The sequence below is a fragment of the Amborella trichopoda genome, chromosome 5 (assembly GCF_054954075.1).
Source record: "Amborella trichopoda isolate Santa Cruz 75 chromosome 5, AtrichopodaSantaCruz75HAP2 v2.0, whole genome shotgun sequence".
Lineage (NCBI taxonomy): Eukaryota > Viridiplantae > Streptophyta > Magnoliopsida > Amborellales > Amborellaceae > Amborella > Amborella trichopoda.
Window position 1 is genome coordinate 11830367 of NC_142340.1, and position 23680 is coordinate 11854046.

At 35.7% G+C, this 23680-nt stretch overlaps 1 protein-coding gene across 2 annotated transcripts; it reads right to left on the reverse strand.

Annotated features, from left to right (window-relative positions):
* Nucleotides 1-1986: 1986 nt before the first annotated feature.
* LOC18443619 (Ribosomal protein L34) lies at nt 1987-22152 on the reverse strand. 2 transcript variants are annotated; one of them, XM_006853804.4, is made up of 3 exons: nt 21579-22152; nt 2365-2467; nt 1987-2250 (listed from the first exon to the last, which is right to left on the reverse strand). In XM_006853804.4, exons 1-3 carry the CDS (start codon nt 21967-21969, stop codon nt 2178-2180), a joined length of 567 nt encoding a protein of 188 aa, XP_006853866.2. In that variant the 5' UTR covers nt 21970-22152; the 3' UTR covers nt 1987-2177. The 2 variants fall into 2 exon arrangements, with proteins under 2 accessions (XP_006853866.2, XP_011626838.2); XM_011628536.3 differs by having other exon boundaries at nt 2365-2446; nt 21579-22146.
* Between the last annotated feature and the right edge of the window lie 1528 nt (nt 22153-23680).

Genomic DNA, 23680 nt, shown 5'->3' on the forward strand with positions numbered 1-23680 from the left:
TAAAATCTACAAAGCTCTCTCTATAAACCTTAAGTATATATGTAGTGGCCCCAGTGTACTACCTATCATCCAAAGATTAATCGGCGGTCATGCAACTAACACAAGTAGTAATTACCATGGTTGAGAGTTATTGGTGCACCTTTCTTTGGGTGTGAAGCGTCCCACCTTCCCACATGTGAAATACACAAGAGTCCACAATGCATGAGTTTGTTATTTTTATTTTCAAGGCTCGGCCTTTTGTTATTGTTCTATGGTTTGTATGGTTTTCTCCAATTAGATTACCATCTATCGTTTGTGTTTCCGAGTTTGGGCAATCAGAAGTATACTAATATTTCTTGAAGATCTACAATCCTTTTTAGACTTCAACTCACCAAGTAGGTTATAAAGTATTAGATCCTTGCAATTTAAACATAGGGCAGTTATAGTAGATTCCCATGAACTAGGCAAACTATTAAGTAATTAATACGGTTGAGAGTTCTTGGTGCACATTTTTTTGGGCATCCCACATGTGAAACACACACTCTTGAGTCCATCGTGCATGATTTTATTTTTTTTCAAGGTTTCGCCTTTCATTATTATTCCATAGTTTGTAAGGTTTTCTCCTATTAGATAAGAGATCCATGGTTAATGGTACTTGCGGACCTCAAGCCCAATTAGCTGAGGACCTTGATTCTTTTACTCAAAAAATCTCGATATTAGAACAAGAGGAACCCTGTTATATGACGCACTTAAACATCGATTCCTTAACTAAGAGAGCTCGTACTAGCTCTACTTACAACCTCATTTTTTTTGTATAGTAAAATTTAGATTCCTACTAGTCAAACCATCAAATCTATTGACATCAGATCTTGCCCCCATAAACCTAAAGATCTTGCTCCTAGTCATGTTTATTGTAAGGACGTCAATCCTAACCCCAAAGAGCTTCCACTATAGGGTGGTTCGGCAAATCCCGAACCGATCCCGTTCCCACCTCTAACAACTATGGTTTGGATATGCCAATCCACCACCCAAAGCAAAAAAAAAAAAGAGGAGGGGGGGATTTTAAGCCCTAAAAACAATTCATCTTCTAACACATTGTCTAGACGATCCATTTCCCAGATTTTCAAGTGTTTATACATGTACTTGATCATCACTATTTCGGGAATTTTCAATTTCATAATTAGGAGGTGGCAATAAATTTCACTTTTAGATACCAGAACTGCATCTTTTAACATAGCTATAAAGTGCATCTTACTTCAATTATATAGGGTTTCAATCGTATAGAGTTGACACCGTATACAAACCTCACCCTTTTAAATTTGTGGGAGTAGTTCGTGATTCAAATGGTCATATTGTATTTATTGTATTTATATATACTGAGCCCTTAGGTGATGCAAATGCAAATCATGCTGAAATGTTTGCCATTTTCTATGGTTCGAAGAATTTTTGCAACAAGAATTTGGGCATTCATTGCGTCGTTGAATGGGACTCTTCGAATGTCATTAGATGGTGCAAAAGAGAGTAAAAGGTACCTTAGGAGCTTGAAACATGGTTGCAGATAATCGACTTATGTGCATATCTTTAGGGAAACAAACTCGTTAGCTGATGTGTTAGCCAAGGGGGGAACTTCTTTGCCTTCACTTTCTGTTTATGATGATGTAATCCCGCATAGGTAATTCCCTTTTTATAAAAAATAAAAATAACATTCGTCCAAAAAAAAAAAATTTGTGGTAAAGAAGTTGGCAAAAAACAGAAGTAAGCCCGCTTTATGCAAAAATTACACGTTGATGGTCAGGGTGGCAGAGCACAAATAGGATGTCAGGGTTTCCATTCCTACCCCGCTAGGATGTCAAAAACGTGGGCATAATTTTCATCCATCAAAGCCAACTTGGCATGAGTATCACTATTGATGGAGTATTGGAAATGACAAAAATAATGCACATCTATCCTTAAAAACTGATTTACTTCCTCTACCCACATATAGAGAGAGAGAGAGAGAGAGAGAGAGAGTCAAAAGCGGCAATTATACATTGAAAAGGAAAGAAGGGGGGGCGGGCGGAATTATACATCGAAATTCAGCCATGAGCCATGAAGAACCCAACAAAATTACCAATAGTACAAAATCTAAGGAAATTCTGAAGAACTGATGCAAATAAATCTAACCATGACCTTGAGATTGAACATCCAAAAAATGAATCTCAAGGAGTAATTCTATATCTACCTTTTGCCAACCTTCGTGCAATGACCCTCCTTCCACCCTTGGTCTCCTTTCTGCAAATTGCCAAATTCACACAAAGGTTGATTAGGAAAAAGAAGAAAAAGGGAAAGATCTCTAAATATATATCTATCAAAAAAAATAGCACATTGGTCAAGAAGGGGACCCACCGAGCAAAGTAACCATGGGTGCGCTTGCGCTTGATGTTGCTTGGCTGGAAGGTCCGTTTTGGGAGCAATATCATCTCTGTAACTGGGGGACACATGCCCTCAACTGTTAAAAGAAAAGAAAGATAAGCAGAATAGTTCAAGTGTGAAGAAAAAAAGGAAATCAAATGAATAGAAGTAAAAGTAGCACATGATGGGAGAATTGACTTATTACACAAGATTCAAAATGGACCATGGATAAGAAGCTAAGCTCGAAAAGAGAACAAGCTACAAAATCTGAACACAGTGGTGAAAACATGAAGAACCACTCCTAAACCCAGACTAATTGCAACCAATATAATAACTTGCAAATATTTCTAGAAAATCCTACTCTCTATAACTAAGCATATATCCCAAGAGTTATTCTTCAGTAAGATACCTTTCTTGAAACAAATTTTATGATATCTTTACTACATTTTATTATTAAAAATATGATATGCTCTCAAGTCCTATTTTGTGTTATATGTTCATGTTGGTGCCACGTGAAACAACCACATCCACATCCACATCCACATCCACAACATAGAATGTCATACAATATGTTGAATCTAAGAACGAGTGCGCTGGATGCATTTGGGTAATTAGGAGTTCTAGATACGAATGGGTTGAATAGTCTCTTGAGTCTTTACAAGCTCAAACTCCAAGATATAAAATAGGAAAGAAATTAAACATCAGTTGGCATCGTAAAACTACTATCAAGAATTGCTTTCACATCAAAGACGACAAAAAAAATCTAAAAATCTCCAGATTTGTTCATTTGAGAATTAAACTGCTTTGCTGTGATACGTAACCAGTGATCATTCTACAATTTCACCATTAGTTACAAGAAATAGAACATTTTATGTTATGCATGAGAGCGAGATAAAATAAGGGGAAATTTATCAAAAAGTACATAAGAGATTAACTATTTAGAAAACAAATCCATCTCTTTGGATTTAAGTTCATAAAGCACATCAAAGAATATTAATCATGCCCATAAGGAGAAACCAATCATGAGTTACAATACTTCATATTTTGATAATTTTCCGAAAACAAGTGATAGCTTTTTCACTACATATCGCCATGGAAACATTAGTTTCAGAAGTAGGAGCACTACCTGAATACAAGCTTCCTGCAACTGAAGATTTGTCACTCACAATACATCAAATATGTAGAAGCCCATGGTTCTATAGATTTTTATACCAATTTTTCTTTCTCATAGCCGTCTAGTTATTTGCAAGAGTTTCCTTCCTCAGTTAGAACAGTACATAAATAATACAAAGTCTAAGAATATGTAATTAATTTCAAAAAAGATCACTCCCAATCTCCAGGAAATTTATCAGATCATTTCATCAACTTCTAAAATTTCAGAAATTTGTCCTCAATGACACCGAATCCTAAAGACCAATCTGCATACCATAAGTCCTTCCAAAATCTCATTCCCTTTGGATTGAGTAATGCCATACAGCTGCACCATCTAAAACTCGAGGATTGATACTTTCCCACTCCTAATCTCTACATGATGCATAATACAGTTAGCAGCTCCATCAAGTTTTTAACTTTATAACATCCCATGGGGAAGGTTTCCACGGTCCATACTTACGATTGGGATAAGAATATACTAATTTATATAACATTTAATCGGATAAATAAAAATTTAAAATTTTAAAAGTGAAAAGTCCAATAGGGATTGCACTGAAAGTAACATTACTACTATGAAACACTAATTATAGTGTGGAGAAAACAAATACTCTAAACACCATGTCTGTGCTGCTACGCCTCGGGTATTCTTGCTGCCAGCTCATCACCACGTCCTTAACATAATAAAAAACATCTATCAAGAATGCCATCCTAAATCATGGGTTTTGGACTTGTTCCGATGACTTGGATCTCGCTTACGGAGAACCAACTTAGACATGTCTTGAGTACATTGACAAAGAAAAAGAAAACAAACAAGACTCAACTGAGTCTCTTAGAAACTTGCATAAGACTAGTGAGTCTCAATCATTACTTGCCAAATCTTGAGAAACTCATGGAGTTGGATAATTTTCTAGCTTTGGACCAGAAACCAAAATGCACTACTTTATTTCTGCCTAGGCCGCCTGGGCGGCCCCCCCAGGGGCCCAGGAAGGCCACCTCAGCCAAGGCAGGGCTGTCAGGCCCCCTAAGCAGGAGGGGTGGCTGCCAAGATGATAGGCAGGCTTTTTTTTGCAACAATGGCTGTGTGTTTGGGCACCTTGGATCTAGGCTTAGATGTGCTCAAAACCTTTTTTTACTCTTGTTCATCCACTGTTTTAGGACTAACCCCAAAATTTGGGGTTTAATAAAAGGGGTGGCATTAAGAGTAGTGAACTTAAGGGGCTGGCTAACCTAAGTATTCCCCTCAAAAAGTATATCTATTTGGTCTATAGGGTGAAAATGTTAAGATCTTCTAATATCGAATTATTCACACCATACCTTTTTCTCTGCCCATCAGTAATACCCTGCTATGGATGTGGATGTGGAGACAGATGAAAGTGGGGATACAACTTTCCCATTTTTAAAAATCCAGGATACTGATATGGATAGGAGTATCCTATTTGACACAATGATAACAATATATTATAGCTTATCAAGGTTTAAAAAAGCGGATTGGTGACCCGGATCGCCCCAAAAACTGTGTTAGATCGGTTTATAGGAGAATTGTCTGAATCGGTAAATTTCATCCCAAATGTTTTCAAAAAATCACTATTAAATCTCTAAAAATAGTGTTCTTTTAGTTTCTAAAAGAAATTAAGAGCGGTACATTATGCACTATCATTACTTTGTAAAAATAGATGAATATTGCGACATTGTTTTTATGTATGGATGTCTATATAATTATTAATAATAAATTGTTTTGGTTCCTTTTTGTAGACTGAAGTCTAGTATAAAGTTTGATTTTGTTTTGTAATTTTGGAATCATTTTAGATATGTTGGATGGATTTATAATTCTATATTTGAATCAAGAGCAATAATCACAAATTTTCCTTTTCTCAGTCGCCAGAAAATCATATTTGGGTCTTCAGTTGTCTTTTAATGGAAAACTTAGTACAAGAGGAAAAAAAGATTTAACTAAGAGAACGTGCACCTTATCCTATCATTGCTATCTTATTTTGTGTTCCTTTAATTAAGGCAATGTTATTCTAAGGTCATGTGGAGCTCTACTATTAATGATTTTTTTTGTTTTTTTGTTCAAAGGGATAAAATTCATTCTTTTTTATTTTTCTTTTTCATTTGTCATTTTATTTGCTCATTTGTAGGGAAAATTAATGGCTTGTAGTTTATTTTGATAGGCAATGATTTGTTGTAGGGCTCCAATGTGCCAACCCTCCGTTTCTCTCTCTTTGTGTGCAATTTTTTAGGGCTCAAAATTTTGATGGGAAATTGCATAAATGCTCTCTCTCTTTGCGCGCATAAAGTAATAAGTGGGAGAATTGTCCCACATCGACCATTTTAATGAGCGTGAAGCTTTATAAAGGGCTTAAGGCCGATGGCTTTTATTGCTCATGCTTGAGCAGGACGCATGCTTAGCGTGAAGTTGGGGTCAATTATTGCTTGTGGGGCCTGTTTATTAAAATATATTTTCGACATCTCAAAATAAAAAAATAAAAAAATAAAAAACGTGTTAAAAAATTAAAAGAAAAATATGACATTTCAAACAAGTTTGATGACATTAGAACTGGTTTCGTGACGTCAAATCCGATCTGTGATGTCATGATACGCGATTCTCTACAAATAGGCAGGTCATCCAGGAAATCTTGTGAAAGCGGTCCAAATGGTCCCCTTAGAACTTCTATAGTTTTGATTTCTCGTAAATCTATAGAGATCTTGAATCTTTGGGGATGGTCAAATCCGGGTCCTTTGCTTCTTTTGTATTGATTGTTTGATTGGCCTTAGAGGATGGTCTAATTGACTCTTCCAGGTTCAACTTCTCATCCCAAATAGGTGGGTTTGCAACAAAGTCGGGTGAAGGTGGCCCAAGTGGGCCTCTTAAGATTTATAGAGGTTCAAGTTCTCTGATAAATATTTGAAGGGAAAAGTTTCTTTTTTAACTTGAATATTTTCCCCTTGATTTTCTTCGATCATCATCTTTTGATTTGCTTCACATGGGACTACTCACTCACTTGTTTCTTCTTGATTTGTAGTCTTGAGTCTAAGGCATTCCCGATTACTACAGTCTTGGGAATTCCCAACCTTGGAATCTTGGTTGAGCTCATAGATGACTAGAGCCTCTTGAGGGTCATCCACTATACGTATTTGAAAGATGGGATTGATTAGGCCCTTTACTTTTGTGGTGGCATGTATCATAGGGACGTCTTGGAATTTTTATGAGCCGGTATCTTCAACCGGAATCGAGATTCTTCGTGAATGTTTCTCCTTTTCTTGAGTTTCAAAACCTAGGCTAAGACTATTCTCATCATTATGAATTCAAGAATCCCTAGCCACAAGGTTTGGAATATATGCCCCTGCCCCACTATCTAGGACAAGGGTGTCTTGAGTCTCCTGCAAGTTAGATTGCAACAACTTGTGGTGTAGTTTTCTCTTCTATTCTCTCTTGGATCATGGACCCTGGGCTAAGGCAATCTTTAACGTCTCGTATTTTAGACTCTCTTGCCATAGGGTTTTGAGTGAGCTCATGCTCATCCAGTACTTTTTCCATGGCGTGGATGATTAGTCTCTTTGTGACTTCATGCTCTCAACTTTTACTAGGTCAGCTGGAACGGATTCCTCCCTTTGGGGACCAACACTAATCAGTTTTGATCTTTGGAGGATATCCACACCAGTTTTTATTGTAGAGGCAATATGCTCCTTTGGTGGGTTGGACTTTTCTAATTCTATAGGAGCTCCCCATGGAATGATTTCCTTTTCCTTACGGACTATAGACCCCGAGCTAAAGCAATTCTCATCACTTGGTTTCTGAAATTCCTTAGCAAAATGGGATTGGGGAAACTTATCATTTTGATCTTCATTTTATTAAATTGTCTTGTTGGTTTCTTCCTGTTCCCCAAGACCATATTGGATGATCGTCAGGTTTGGGCAGGGATCATGACCCGTCAGTCTTTATCAGATTGACATCGGCTAGGACTTCTTTGTGTTCATGTGAAATAATCATATCAACTGATATCACTTGGCTTTGCCATAAGTGAGCCCCCCTTGTATCCCTAAGCCAAGATGGTTCTGACTTGGAATGGGCACCAGACTCTTCAATTATTATCTCATTAGAATCAGTATCAAATGAATCTTCACTATGGTCAAGTTCTTGTTCCATCATGATTTCATCTGGCTCTTGCCCCAGTATGACCAGTGACTCATCTCGGGCCCTTTCTTTTGCTCTTTCATAACACCAAACCATTTCAAGTATTAAGTCAAAAGAGAAAGGTCGAGTGCTTATGCTAAAGTAAAGTTTGCATTCAAAGGATGTATTTCTATAGCCATATTGATCTTAGAGGTCTTAGAGAGTGTGCAATCAATGACTTTTTGATGCAGCCTTCCTTAATTGGTTGGTGAAATCGGTGAATGATTTGCTAGGTTTTGTTTTGTGGCAACCAATTCCCCAAGGGTCATTGGTCGTTGTTTTTACCCTGGATACCACTTGACGAATCGTCAAAACATTTTGTTAGGGGTCTGATCGGAATATTTGGAATCCACCTCGAGGAACCATGTCAGTGGTTGTCTTGAGAGTGTGTATTGAAAGATGGCCTTAAGTTGGTGTGCTTTGTCTTCCAATGAAGGGACAGTCAATAGGTAAGCAATGTTGTGATTCTTGGGGTCACCTTTCCCATTGAAATTGTTCTCAAATTAGGGGAATTTGAAACCCGATGGTGAGGGTTCAATATCCCCGAGGACATCTTTGACATAAGATCTTGAAGGGAGAATATCCAGGACTCTGATCTTTTCCAGGGTTTTTTTGAATCTAGATAATTCACTTTTCAATTGAACGAGCTCAGTTGCCTAAGAGGTCTTGGCCTCGTCAGTCTGCTAGTTGCCTGTAGCTGATGGCACAGGCTGAGTAAGAGATTCTACAAGGTTCAAAAAAACGTTGTAGCAATTCGAATTCGCCCAATTTGGATTGGGTATTGTCAGAGCCGTCCTGGATCCACGAATAAAATGAGATCTGGCTGTGTCACTATAGAGAATCACATGTCATGACGTCACAGACCTGATCTGACGTCATGGAACCGATTCTGACATCATCAAACGTCTTTGAACGTCATATTTTTCTTTCAATTTTTGAAACAAATTTTTTTTTTATTTTGAGATGTCTAAAAAATATTTTAATAAACATGCCCCACAAGCAATAATTGACCCCAACTGCATGCTAAACATGCGTCCTGCTCAAGCATGAGCAATAAAATCCATGGGCCTTAAGCTCTTTATAGAGCGTCACACTTATTAAAATAGTTGATGTGGGACAATATGCGTGAAAAGCAAGAGAGCGTTTAAGCAATTGCCCATCAAAACTTTGAGCCCTAAAAAATTACGTGCAAAGAGAGAGAAAGGGAGGGTTGGCACGTTTGACCCCTACAACAAATCATTGCCAATCAAAATACACTACAAGCCATTCATTTTCCCTACAAAGGAGCAAATAAAAAGACAAAGGAAAAAAATAATAAAAAAAGAGTGAATTTTATCCCTTTGAAAAAAAAAAAAAAAAAAAATCATTGATAGTAGAACTACACATGACATTAGAATAACAATGCCTTAATTAAAGAAACACAAAATAAGATAGAAATGATAGGATAAGGTCCACATTCTCCTATTTAAATATCTTTTTCCCTCTTGTACTAAGTTTTCCATTAAAAGACAACTAGAGACCCAAATATGATTTTCTAACAACTGAGAAAAGGAAAATTTGTGATTATTGCTACTGATTCAAAGATAGAATTACAAATCCAACCAACATTATCTAAAAGGATTCCAAAATCACAAAAAAAATCAAAACTTTATACTAGACTTCAGTTTTAAAAAAAAGAATTGAAACAATTTATAATTAATAATTATACAAATATCCATACAGAAAAACGTCTCAGTATTCACCTATTTTTATGAAGTAATGAAAATACATAATGCACCATTCCTAATTTCTTTTAGAAACTACAAGAACATCATTTTTAGATATTTATAGTGATTTTTTTAAAACTTCTTGAGACGAAACTTGCTGATTCGGCCGATTCTCCGATCCACCGATCTGACACGATTTTTGGTACCGGTCCATTTTTTTAAACCCTGGCTTATATAGTACCCAAATATATGCATCCAACATGTTGATATATATATATATATATGGAAACACTACGCAACGCTTATAGGCGAAAATGAATAGTGATTTCACCTACCCCATCACCGTCCAAAGTTCATCGCGCGGTCACGATTGTCGGGTAGTGTTTCATTTTTCATTTTTTTTCTACAAATCGGAATAACTTGAAATTTGGATCATGTATTCATCAAAAATAGGGGAATCTTCGAAAAATATAAAAAAAATATTTTACATGAAAAAATTTGACCAGAATACTCCCGAAACATTTTGGGGGTATTTTGGTCAATTTTGTTTCACGGATAATTTTGTTTATATTTTTATTAGATGCGCCTCAGTAAGATGTATATACCCTCCAAATTTCAGGTCATTCCGATTTATAGAAAAAAAATGAAAAATAAAACACTATCGGACAATTGTGACCGCGAAATGAAACTTGGATGGTGATGAGAGTAGGCGAAATCACTATTCATTTTCGCCTATAAGCGTTTGGAAGACTTTTCCTATATATATATATATATATATATATATATATATATATATATATATATAGGAGAAGGAGAAGAGCGTGTGAGTCCAGGATACAAGGGTAGGATTCGAGCCCACGACCTTAACACCCACAAACCACACGCCACCATGACAGCTGATTAAGCCATCTCTATATATATATATATATATATATATATATACACACACACACACACACACACACCAAACCATAATGCGTAATATTTTATTTTAGACATTATATGTTTCTTAGTTACATCATTTTATATTTACAAATATCCTAGGAGCATCTGGTACCAGTGTCTATATTGACATTGATCGACAACAGTTTTTTTTATAGTAACATTGACTTAACATTGGACAACAACAGTTCGTCGAGCACAAATGAATCCATCACTCATAGCTGCCTGTGTGAAGTTGACATGGAACAAGTGGGGCACAGTGCAATGGCGGACCAAGAACACAGAAAGCACATGGATAAATTTGGATGAAGAGGAGACATTGGATCCTTTTGGAGACAGATTGATGCAACAGAAGTCCCAATCAAGGTTAAGGGGAAGGATGTCATCAGATGCAAGCTACAGATACCATCTAAACATATCAATTTCCAGGACCCTTGGACTCTAATAATTTGTATTCACACCCCAAACCAAGACAACATAGGGCATCCGACCCCTCCCTCCCCCAGTAGTGGAAGAGTGTAAGAGGAATCAGGGGAAGACTGCAAGAGAAATCAAGCCACCATATTTAAGATGCTATAGACATCATAAGTCCAGATGCCTTCTACAATATCCTCCAAAATGCTCATATCCCAACTGAGACGCCATTGATTGCCATGATTGGCTAAGTGATGCTCATCAGCCTGTTACATCATTCACACAAAATGATTTGGTTAGAGTGGACTCAGCATGTAGACCCCTATACATCATAGCTGACAAAGATGATCGATAAATCCCAGATTGCTAACTGCGCCACTTTCAATGTTTGCCTCTCCGCAACAGCTAGATTTCTAGGCTGCTTACTTGGAGCCACCAGACATCGCTCTCCTATGATAATACCAGGGGCATGCCCTAGGGACAATGAAGATAAATATCTAAATATTTTAGTACATCTATGAACATTAAATATGAAGGAAAAGAAGGACTAGGGAAGGACCTCTAACTCCTACATACTTTCAACGGCGAAATTAAACTTGCATGACAGATTAGGAATTGGTTGATATGATCAACTTTGGCAATTACACAAAAAGAAGTTCAAACACTGTTAGGTTGAGGGAGGCAACTTAAAACAATCACCAGCCATAACCCAACGTTACGTGGGACTGCCAGGCTCCGCAGATTATGCAAGGGATAGTAAAAAATGACCATGGTAGGGGGCTTGGGACTTGGGATTCTAAAAAGCACTCTCAAGAATTGTTGAGGGTAATTTCCTAAAGAGAAATACTAAAAATAATTAGATGAGTCAAATAAGTAAATTTCATAGAGGTTAAGTAAATATTTTATGAATATTGTATTAAGACAAGGAAAAATTACAGAAAATTACAGATCACATGTAATTGTTCCCTTAACGAAACTGTGAAAAGGTTGAGGGGGAGGAGATTGAGATGTAGGAGGGAGTGAAAGGGGAGAGAGGGAGATTTACAGGTCGCATATCATTGCTCCCTACACAAAAATGTAGAAAGACACAGCTCAAAACTATGTACAAAAACTATATAAAGAGTAGAAGAAGAAAGAGAAAGAGAAGAAAGGTTTGGGAAGGGGGGGGGGGGGGGGGCAAACACTTCCCTAAGATACAATCCCCAGATGGGATCTGTAGATGGCAAAGAAGTGTCCCACAGAGCCATTGTTTGCTAGGGCATCCAATTCCTCATTTGCCCCTCTCTACGAATACATAAAGAATACATTTGTAAGCTGGCGATTGCATAACGTTTGTCAAAGATCTGTTCTAGTCACCAGGAAATAGGGAATGCTCTTTAAGCTCTACTCTAAAAATTTTGTAATTGTAGGTCAATGCCACTCTTTCGATGTAAGCGTTCGCTAGGAACAGCCTTGGACAAGATTTAGCCGGAGTAGCCTTCTTGAATTGTAGCCCGAATGTCGAGACTGATGTTAGATAGCATGGATGTTCGCCCCCTAATAGAGTGGTCTAGGTAGCCACAATCTGAGCATGGTAAGGATGTGAGCCCCACTAAAGGCTCCTTAGTTTCAAATAAGGAAAAAAAAAAAGAACTTGTAACTTTAACCTATGACTCATCTATGTTGTTAAGTGAGTCAACTCAATGGCTGATAGGTTAAGGTTGTTCAGATGAATGGGAAGGTTTATAGGATTACCCATTTAGATTTCTCCTCATTTGTATCACTAGCAAAAATTTGTGGTTTCCCATTTATAAGGTATTCACAATATATATATATATATATATATATATATATATATATATAAAGAGCAATGATACCATCATGGAGAAACCAGGGGCATCTAGATTAGGGGTGGGTCGGGTCGGGTTCAGGTTGAACCGGAGCTGAATGTAATGTGAGGGGACAAAGACCCAAACCGAGAGCTGAATGGACCCCAAACCCCCCGACCCAGGCACGGCCCAGGGAGAGACTAGATGGACCAAACCCAATGCCGATTGACTCCAAGAATCTAAACATTAAGTGCATAATATTTTTCTAAAAATAAGCATACAAGATTAATACAAACCAAGATTATTTAAATATGGAAACACAACATTATTAGCAACTAGGATTATTATCAACCCACCTCAGATCCTTTTTGGGCACTCAAATCGAGAAGCAAAACATACATCATCAATAGAACCTTTTCCCAACTATTTGGGGTCAGCTATACAAATCACAGCCTACCATTTTGCTCTATCAAGGGCCATACCCTCAGTGAGGCCATAAGTCACCATATATTTTCTCACTACGTCCAACCATATCTTTTTGGGCCTACCCTTTTTCCTTTTTGAGCCTTTCACTTGAACCAGCTCGCACCTCCTAACAGGTGTTGTGCTAGATCTATAGTTCTTGGAAAGGCCTAGGAACTCGAATTGTTTTAGGAACCGGAATAGCAGAATCGTGGTCGGCTTCAAGATTCTTGTCTTAGGAATCATTGTTCGTACAATAGGAATCGTTGGAAATGAGATCCCTAGCTTTTGACAATTGTGTTTCCACTGAAATAGATCCAAGTTTCGTCACATATGGAATTGCGATTTCGTCCTCCTTGGAATTGAGATTCCCATCCTCCTGGAATCGACACTCCAAGAGTCAAGATTCATTAATATGAGGAATCAAGTTTCCGACATCTATGGAATCGAGTTTCTGACATTTGTGCAACAGAGATATGTTCCTGTTTTAAATCATGCTTCTAACATATTTGGAATCAAGTATCTGAAGTATATGGATCAGAGATCCATGCCAATTTGAGATTGAGATTTACAATAATATGGACTATGGAATGTGTTTGACGACCACTACCAGAAATCAAAATTTCATTTTTATGAAGAAGGAAGCCACAAGCACATCTTGAGCCTTAACAACTTTAGAACCTATATCGGATGTTTTTTATTGAAAGGTTTGCCAAATTTTAAAGTGATTATGTTGACTATTGAACTTACGGGCATTAGATACCAAAGACAAGTATTTCTAAATTGTGACTTCATTATTATAAAGACAAAATAGGATTATGTCTACGCTATGGTTTTACTTTTAATTGTATGTGTTGTATTCGCCAGTTATATATTAAATTTAAAGTAAAGGCCGTCCAAGATGGCCCAAGTAAAATACTGAAACCATGCAACCACTAGAAGCATTTGAAGGAAGATTTCGACTCCAATTTCCTTTAGGAAGTCCACAACCATGATAGACATTAGACATTATGTACTTTGAATTGGTGTATCAATTGACATGGAATCAGTGTTCGCAAAATCCAACCGAAACGGTTAACCGGACGTGGACCCGGAAGCGATTTAACCGGCCTAACCGATCGATTCAACCGTTTGAACTGGGCAAGTCACGGGTGGTCAAAAAAGTGTTGACAAAAATAAAAAAGATACAAAAAAAAATCTATTAAAATATGAAAAGCATATAAAGAATAATTAAAACAAAACACATTCAAATGCAATTGAAAATTAATGAAAATAATGGATTTTAATGAATCAATTTGTGCCTAAGGGTATTTTTAAATTTTCTGAAAAAGATGGAAAAATATAAAAGTATTAATGTACCATAATCTAAAGAATATTAAAAAATGCATTACAAACCAAATTCCTTATTTTTGGGAATTTATATATATATTTTGAATTTTTTTAAAATACCGGTTGATCACCAAAACCGTTCAAAACCAGAACCGGCTAAGTGGCCAGTTCCGATCTACCCGAGACGTTAACGGTTAGATCGCCCGGTTTTTCCAACAGTGCGTGGAATCAAGATTTAATCCTCGCTGGAATCCAGATTCGATATATTTGGGAATGTCTAACCACAATTAATGGGTTGAACTTTCTAAAGATGTGTTGGATCGAGATTCCGAAATTAAGGAATCGAGTTTCCTTGGTTCTAGTAAATGGTTTCTAAAGATGTGTTGAATCAAGATTCCGAAATTAAGGAATCGAGTTTCCTTGGTTCCGAAAAGTGGTTTCTAAAGATGTGTTGAATCGAGATTCCAAAATTAAGGAATCAAATTTCCTTAGTCTTGAAAAACGGTTTTCGTGGAGATTCCTTAACGGAAACGCGAAATTAGGTTTCGAAACCCAGAAATGCGAGGTCGGTGAAGAGATTTTGATAACTATGGCTGGATTTGCGCGGCACATGGCCAGGCCACCTAAGTCTACTTTCTCTCATCTTATCCCCTATTGGAGTCACACCTAAGTTCTCCCGAACGTATTCATTCGAATTATATCTCTTTTTGTCTAGCCACTCATCCATCTCAACATCTTCATCTCAGCTACACTCACACTATGTATATATTATTTATTGACTGCCCAACATGCAGCCGCATAAAGCAAAGATGGTCTCAAAGTTGTCCTATAAAACTTTCCCTTCAGCTTCATTGGTACGTGGCGAACACATAAAACTATCTGGTTGCATATAAAACTTTCCCTTCAACTGCATTGGTATGCGGCGCTCACATAAAACTATCCGATTGTATATCTCCACCTAGCCCACCCAACTCTAATTCTATACGCAACATCTTCCTCAACCTTCCCATTTTCCGGATTATCGCCCAAGTTATCACAAGTGCGCTCTTTTTGGTCTTTCTTGATTGTCAATCTTAACTACTTCTTCATCTCTACTCTTATTATTACTACACTTGCATTCTATATAATATATCTTAGTCCTACTAATTTTAAAACCTTTAGATTCTAGAGAATTCCTCTAAAGTTCTAACTTTATGTTGAGAAGCAAAACATACCATGGGATCAAAATACAAAAACATGAAAGGAAAGTCAACTTTTAAGAGAATGATTAGATCTAAATAGAAAATAATCAAATTTGAAAGAGACACTGAGATCTAAACTGCTTCTAGAGAAATCATGCGATCAAAAGAGAAAAACAATTCAACTCTGAAAGAAAAAACAAAATTTCAAACGACAACACAAGATTTAGAGAAAAAGGAACAAGGGATACCATGAGATCTAAACAATAAAAAAAAAAATTCGCTAAATTTAACGAGGACCATGAATCTGTTTCCCCATTGAGAATCTGTTGCTCGCAAAGGTTTCACCATAAAATACGTTGCTCCAGCCCCAATGCCTTTGTTTGATATTTTTGCGGGAAAAGCAACCCCATCCTCATGCCATATTTTGTGATTCAAGCCCTAATTTCTCAGGGCTACCGCCAGTAGCATTAGGCTGCCTGGCCCATTGCCAGCCTTAGTTGCACAGCCCAACGGATGAGAGAAGATTTTTTTTTTTTTTTTTGGGGGGCCGGGGGGTTGGTGAGAATTAGGATTTTTAAATGATTGACTTTACAGATTCTAAGTGAATTTGTATATTATAGAAGTTCAACATGGAAATATTGCCCCACAACTTCAATAAAAATTTAGTAAATTGAGAGTAAAAGGGGGGTATTGCAATTTTGTAGGATCAAACTGTAAAAATATTATTATTAAAAAAAATGAACGTAACTCATACTCAAGTCCCGACCTGGACCCAGACCCAATTAGCGCCCTAATCTCGACTATAGATTGGTGGGTGGGGGTGTAATATTAAGAAAGTATGTTGAATCAACTCAGACTCAGCCAAGTCAGTAGGGCTCGGCACCGTGCCGAGCATGGTAAAACCCCAACTCAGGATGAATAAACTGCTAACATACTCAGGCATATTCTAAAAAAAAAAAAATACTCAGCTATTACTATGCCAACTCGTAGGAGTACACCAGCAACTCAGCGATTCTATTAGAACTCATCGAATTCAAATATTATTCAAAAATATAAAGGGAGGCAGAAAACGGACCCTTTATTTTCCTCCTTTCTTTTCATAAAATCATCCAATTGAACCCAAATTTCGGTTATATGCTCCCTTTCACATGATCTGTCAATTGAATGATTTGGTTTGAATGAAAAAATCCAGATTCACAAATTTAGGAGATTGAAATTTGAAAAATTGCAATTTATTTGCAACCGTTGGATGGAAATTGTTTCCAAAGCCTATTTTTGGGTTTTCTCACAAAAAACCACTAAAATCGAAATTTGTAATTTGGACATACTATTTATTCACTGAAAAATTTCTAGAGCTCTCAGCTAAATTCTAACTTGAATCTCAAATCTCATTTTCGGGCATTTGAGGATACTTTGACAAAGCTTGAAGGCATCTATTCAAGCACAAAGATTTAGAGAACCAGCTGCGAAATTTTGGGTACCTTTCATGTTCTTTAATTTAAATTCATATAATTGATGTGCATATATTTTATGATTTTTTTATATTCATAATTCAATTATCCATATTGTATATACATTTTATATTTTCTTATTTTTATTTTTTCCATTTTCCTAAATTCCCATGAATTTTCCAGGATTTTTCAGGATTTTCTAGCCAATGTCAGCCAGACTCAGCAAGTCCACTCAGGATTCCTTGAACTAATTTGCTCTGAGCAGGACCACAGTTCAGAGTGAGTCTAATTCTTTTAACCATGGTATTCAGGTGGTAAACCTAACTACTTAAATTGCACCACTCAAAGGAATGGATGATCTCAATGTGCTATCTATGGTACCACCCGCACAACAAGCAATTTTTATAAGTGCCTAAAATACTATAATAAATAATACAAAACTAGATAACTAAAACTCTCTTCAATATCTTCGTCAATTCGAATAATATTTTTAAAGAGAGTCATCAACAACTGTATGATCTGACTAGAAATTATATCAATAACTTTCTTTTCATTGGGAAAAACTAATGCAATTGATTAAAAGATTTTATAGTAGAAAACCAATTATATAGTCAAAATTGCACTCATTAATATACAATAATCACTAGGTAGTAAGATGCAACTACAAATGAACCAAAGCATCAGTCCAACTATGATAGAGCATTAATCATAGAAATATTGTTTTTTCGGGTAAGTTCAAAAAACATTTTGGGTAAGTATTTCAATATTGTTATATTTCAAACAATTCACCAGAAATGTGGCCCAATTGCATTCACCCAAGTCAATAAGAGGGTTGCCAAAACAAATAAGTTTAAACCTCATTTCTTGACCTGGATGGCAAATCTTGGCAAGATCTTTATCAAGTAGACAGAATTTCCATGGTTGGTGAAAAACTTTGTCAAGATTTTCAGCAACTCAACCAAATATATATATATATATATTAACACCAATCCCAAACTTAGTTTCATTTGGCATGATCACAACAATGTTTAAACTCCAAAAAACAAAGCATGGAAATGGACAGAGTAGTGGGTCCAAGTCAGCTCGCCGTGTCTCAGGTCTGACTGGTCCAGACTCGGACCTCAATCACTAGTTTTCTAAAGACCCAAATAGACTCGGTAAGAGTTTATCAAACTTGGGTAGACTCGGATTACTAGACCTGGGGTCATCCCATATTTCCTTTCTTATGGGTTTTATATTAAAAAATATAATAATATATATGTATATAGATATATGCAAAACTTGCCAAATCCACTCGTTTGTGCTCAGAGACAAATATCAAATATCAATTAGGGGCTTGTGATTTTCAAACTACGATTCAACACTTATAACAAACTTTACATACTCCCTGTAAAATGGTTTTCTTCATTAGGAGGAAGAAAATTCCGGTTGCCCACTTCAAGAAATAAAAAATGGTGTTCGTCTGAGACCTTGGGGAATTTGTTTGACCCAAGTTTTACAGATATCAATGCCAACTGAACAACTTTTAGAAAAATGACTTTGAGCTCTTAAAGACCTAAATCTAATATGGGTGGTTGGCATTCACCAAATTTTTCTCTCCTAAAGAAATCAGTTTACTAGGGGTTTTTCAAATTTTATAGACTATGCATCTGTTTAAAAAGAGTGCTTGTAAAAAAACTTGGGGTCAAACAAATTAGAAAAAAAGGCTAAAATGATGATATAGAAAGAGACTATGCAATGCCTATGGGCGAAAATGAACAGTAATTTCACCCATAGGCTCAACGCCGTCTGATTTTTTCAGACAGTGTGGACTAAAAGGCCGTCCGGTCATGGTTGCGGGATTTTTTCAAGCAAAAAAACACGAGATTTCACCACGGACATAGCATGTCCATTGCGATGTCCATTGCAGTTTTTAAGGCAAAATCCCGAGAGCCGTTACGAGGCAAAACACTATTCAATTTCGCATATATATATATATATATATATATATATATATATATATATATATATATATATATATAAGAAAAAGCTAGAGTTAGCCCACTAGCTCATATGAACATATGAGCCCAACGGCCCAGATTGAATCTGGACCGATCTGACAATCACGGATGTCCGGTAGTGTTTGAATTTTATTTTTTTTTACAAATCCAAATCACTTGAAATTTTAGGAGTGAGTTCTTTTCATCAAGACGCACCTAATAAAAATATTTAAAAAATTATTCCAGAAACAAATGACCAAAATACCCCCCAAAACTTTTTGGGGGTATTTTGGTCAATTCATTTCATGTAAAATATTTTTTTGTTATTTTTTGAAGATTCACTTATTTTTTGTGAACACTTTTTGGGTGTATTTTGGTCAATTTATTTCATGTAAAATATTTTTTGATATTTTTGAAGATTCACCTATTTTTGATGAACACACACCTAAAATTTGAAGTGATTTGGATTTGTAGAAAATAAAATAAAATTCAAGCACTACCGGACATCCGTGATCGTCAAATCCGCCCAGATTCAATTTAGGCCGTTGAGCTCATATGTTCATATGAGCTAGTGGGCTAACCCCAGCTTTTTCCATATATATATATATATATATATATATATATATATATATATATATATATATATATATATATATATATATATATATATATATATATATATATATATATATCCCAAACCCCTTTCTATTCCATATTATAATTACTATGATTAGACCTGAATAATGATCATGACATCCAGTCCACACTAAAACTATGTAATCCACAAATTGAGCCATTTCCATCTTTCTCAGAAGGTTCGTAATCATTGGTCTCCTCAAAATCAATGCACTACATCCTTTGAGAGCCCATTCCAATGTACTCTATCTCTGGCCTTAACCCATTCATGGAAGCCCTTGAAGTATCTCTAATTGTGACCACAGAATCATATAGGTATTACAAAAGAGCCAACCAGTCCAGTTGTTGTTGGCTTCTTGGTGCTCAATAGAATGGGAACAATACAATGCTAACACTTCCTCCAGTACTAACTTTTCAACTACCTCACAATTTAACATTCAATTTCCCATTATTCAGCAACTTCCTCTAACAATTCAAAGCATTAAGATTCTCTTTTTTCTTTTCAATTACGTGAGCAGTATCAATGGGGCATATAATGAAACTAAAAGACTTGTACCAAAAAAAAAAAAAAAAACTAAAAGGATCCCTCTCACGTCAACCATCCACCTAAAATAAAAGAGTGAAATCAAAATCTCTACAAGCGGATGCCATCCAACTAAAGAATTTGAATTATATCAAGTTTTTGGTAGAATTTCTCACAAGTGTAATGAAATCTACTATTACTAGTTCAAAGTTCAAATGCAAAATCAACCGCGCGAGATAGCCATAAAGGTTGTTTGTAAATAGTAGGACGAACTTAGGCTTTGCCTACAGAGGTGAATTTCAAATGCATGTTTCACAAGTCTACCAATAGGAAATCCCCTTGGCTGTCATACAACCACCCCAGTGAGATGGCCAAGGTTTAATTTATTTTCCACCTCTTTTGTTTATTTTACAATCTACAGAGTCTGGATACATGCTTATAACCAGCCTTAGACAATAGAATCTACATAATCAAACTCCATACCTCTAATTCAGTGTAAAAATCACGAATTTGCCAGATTAACGGCAAACTCTTTAGCTTCCTTATAAAGATGACAAGAACCCACTGCTAGAGAGGAACCCGACCACCCACCCAGGACTTCATACTAATCGCAGAATGTTCAATCACACAAAAAAGAGCACCATAGAACAATAGATTTTAACATTTCAAGTCATAATTTTGAAATAGTTACGCCTATAATTTAAAGTGCACAAAGTTAGGAAAAATATGCCGCCCTTAATTGGGTTAGAGCTTGACGATTTGCAACGCTACGTCCTAGGCTCAATTCCTACCAAGGGTAGGGGCCCTCTCCCCATTGACTCGCCCAAAAAAAGAGCACAAAGTTGCATATAAGCACACATCATTGTATAAAAATAAGTAATATCAACTAATATTGGACTGTTGTCAAGAAATTCAAAATAGTCAAGGCTATCAGGCAATTTGTCTATAGGGTACCGATAAATCCCTTCTATTAAATATGTGGAACTTGTCATGCACTTAACTGTGTTTGAGAAAATACATAAATAAGTGAATCCAATCCCATGCTTAATGCAACACCAAATAATAGAGGAGACAGCAGAAACCTGGCCATTACAACATATCAAACTGTATAATCTTCCAGGGAGAAAAAAAAACTATCATTTCACTTTCTTGCATCACCATATTTAAAGAGATAACTCTTTCTTCTTCTTTTTTTAATTGTTTTCCCACTATAATAAAAGAATGTAAATAAGGTTTAAAAACATGAAAAAAAATTAACGAACAAACATCAAGAACGACCCACTTCCACAACACCACACAATAATACAACATCGACCATGATTCTCAGATTGATTCAGCAGGGAAAACATTGATGGGGAAATGAAGAAAAAACAAATGAATACCAAAAAAAAAAAAATTGAAGAATAAGATTTTTTTTTGTTACAAAAAATTTACAGTAAATGATTACTTACCATCTTGTAAAAAGAATTCCAGAGAAGGGATCCCACAGGGAGAAGAAAACCCATCAATCTCAACTCCGGAGGGAAGTTCCAGACCCCCATGTTCCTGAGGAATGTCGCAGAGAAGCGATTCTAATTGCGCTCTCTTTGAAAGGGACAAAGTTTCCCGATGCGAAGAAAATCCATCAATGTTTACGGATTCTGGCTCTAATGGCACTCTCTTTGAAAGAAAAAGAGTTCCAGAAAGGGATGAGATCCCATCAAACTTACTGGGTTCTTCAGGTTTTGTATTAAGAAAATTGGAGCGACCTGATGAAAGGGGAAGAAGATGGTGATTAGAGGGTTCTCTGAAGAACCGATATATCAAAGAGGAACCGGCTCGAGCTAGGGTTTTAAAAGACATAGCTCTATAAGCCTCGTTTGAAACCCTATAAGAAGTTGCAAGGAGTGAGAATACTGGTGCTGCTAACTCACGAAAATGTAAATAACCGTGAAGAGAAGACGAGACTCAGAAAGGCGAAGAACGAGGTCAATGTGGGCCAATGGACTACAAGCCCACATCTAAGGCCCTTTGACCAAAGGGCCTGAATATGATGCATGCAGTAGATGGTAATTTAGATAGAAAAAAAGTTTATCAAATTAGAGCTTACATAAAAAAAAATTTCACTAGAAGAGGTTGTTTTAATACTCAAATATCTTCCAATTGATCATCTCGACATCGAGATACATTAACATACAAAAAAAAATTAATTTCAAGTTTTGAAAATAATGCATCTTGTAACGCATTTTTAGACAGTCAATTTTCAAAATTTTAAAGCTTTCATAGATATATTCGATGTACACTATTTTTTAAGTTTTAAGTTTTATAATTAAAGATGAAAATATATTTTAAAGCTATCAAAAAAAATTTCAATATTGAAACCACATTTGTTGACACTATTTGAATGTGCGCTTTACTTTGATTATTTAGATATGATGCATGCAGATTATGCAGTTTAGGAGCATAAACTATAAGCACATGTTCTTCTTAGCACTAGGGAGTTACGAAAGGAGATTATATACTACGAGAACATTTATTTTTATTACAAGGTGGTCACAATTGCTCATGGTCATTAGATGACAATCTAGATTGCTTGGAGTGTGTCAAAAAGTTCTCTAAATTTTTTAGAACTGTAAGCCTAGTTATTGGCAACCTCACAACCTCCTTATTTAAAATTTGACCGATAAAAGTCATTATCACCTATTTGTATCAAAAGTAAAAAATCTCCATATACTTTTCCCTTTAAAAGTCGCGCTCATTTAATTTGAGGAAAAAGTTTCTATAAAGCCTAAACTTTATAATATAAACTAACACCTTAACTTGGGGTGGCAATGGACCTGATCAAACCCGAGACCCAATAGGTAGACCCAACCTTGGATTTAGGTATGGGCTCAAATTTTAGCAAGGTTTTGAAAAAATGGATTGGTGATTCGGATCGCCCATCCCCAAAAACCGAGTTTTATTTTTTATTTTAAAAATAAAATAAATAAATAAATATATATATATATTAAAAAAAATAGTGGAATTTCATTATAGTTTTTTATTGTTTTGTTGAAACTACATAAATATTGAAAACTTATCTCATGTCTAAGGATTTGTTATCCATTATATTCATTTTATAATCAAAATGAAATTTAAAATGTAGCTCGATGCAATAGAATCGATATCTTTGACTTAAATTTATAGTGGAAAAAAGAAGAAGAAGAAGTCTACAATAGTTTTGGACCTTTTGACTTAATCGAGAGAAGGGTATGACCCCCACAAATAAATGAATCTAATGTGTAATAATTAATATGGACAAAATATAGAATTTAGAAACATAAAATTGATATTATTTTTAATAAAATTAGAAAAATAAATTCATACTTGCAATGTAGAATAATTCATAAAACAACTTGAAAATAAATTCTAAAGTAGTATGAGCTAATGTTATTGTTTTTTTTTTAAATATTCAAATAGCTAATACTATTTTTTAAAATGTTCAATAAAATAGTATTAGTATTTTTTTTTTTTTAATATCCCATGAGCTGATTTTTTTTAAAATTTCAATAATATTTAAATATTAATCCCATAT

Excerpts from the sequence above, each read along its gene's own strand:
- LOC18443619 (XM_006853804.4), bottom strand. The coding sequence starts at position 21,969 with ATGTCTTTTAAAACCCTAGCTCGAGCCGGTTCCTCTTTGATATATCGG. Across the intron at positions 2,468-21,578 it reads GGAATTCTTTTTACAAGATG|TTGAGGGCATGTGTCCCCCA; the intron begins GTAAGTAATCAT and ends TTCTTTTAACAG. Across the intron at positions 2,251-2,364 it reads ACCCATGGTTACTTTGCTCG|AAAGGAGACCAAGGGTGGAA; the intron begins GTGGGTCCCCTT and ends GGCAATTTGCAG.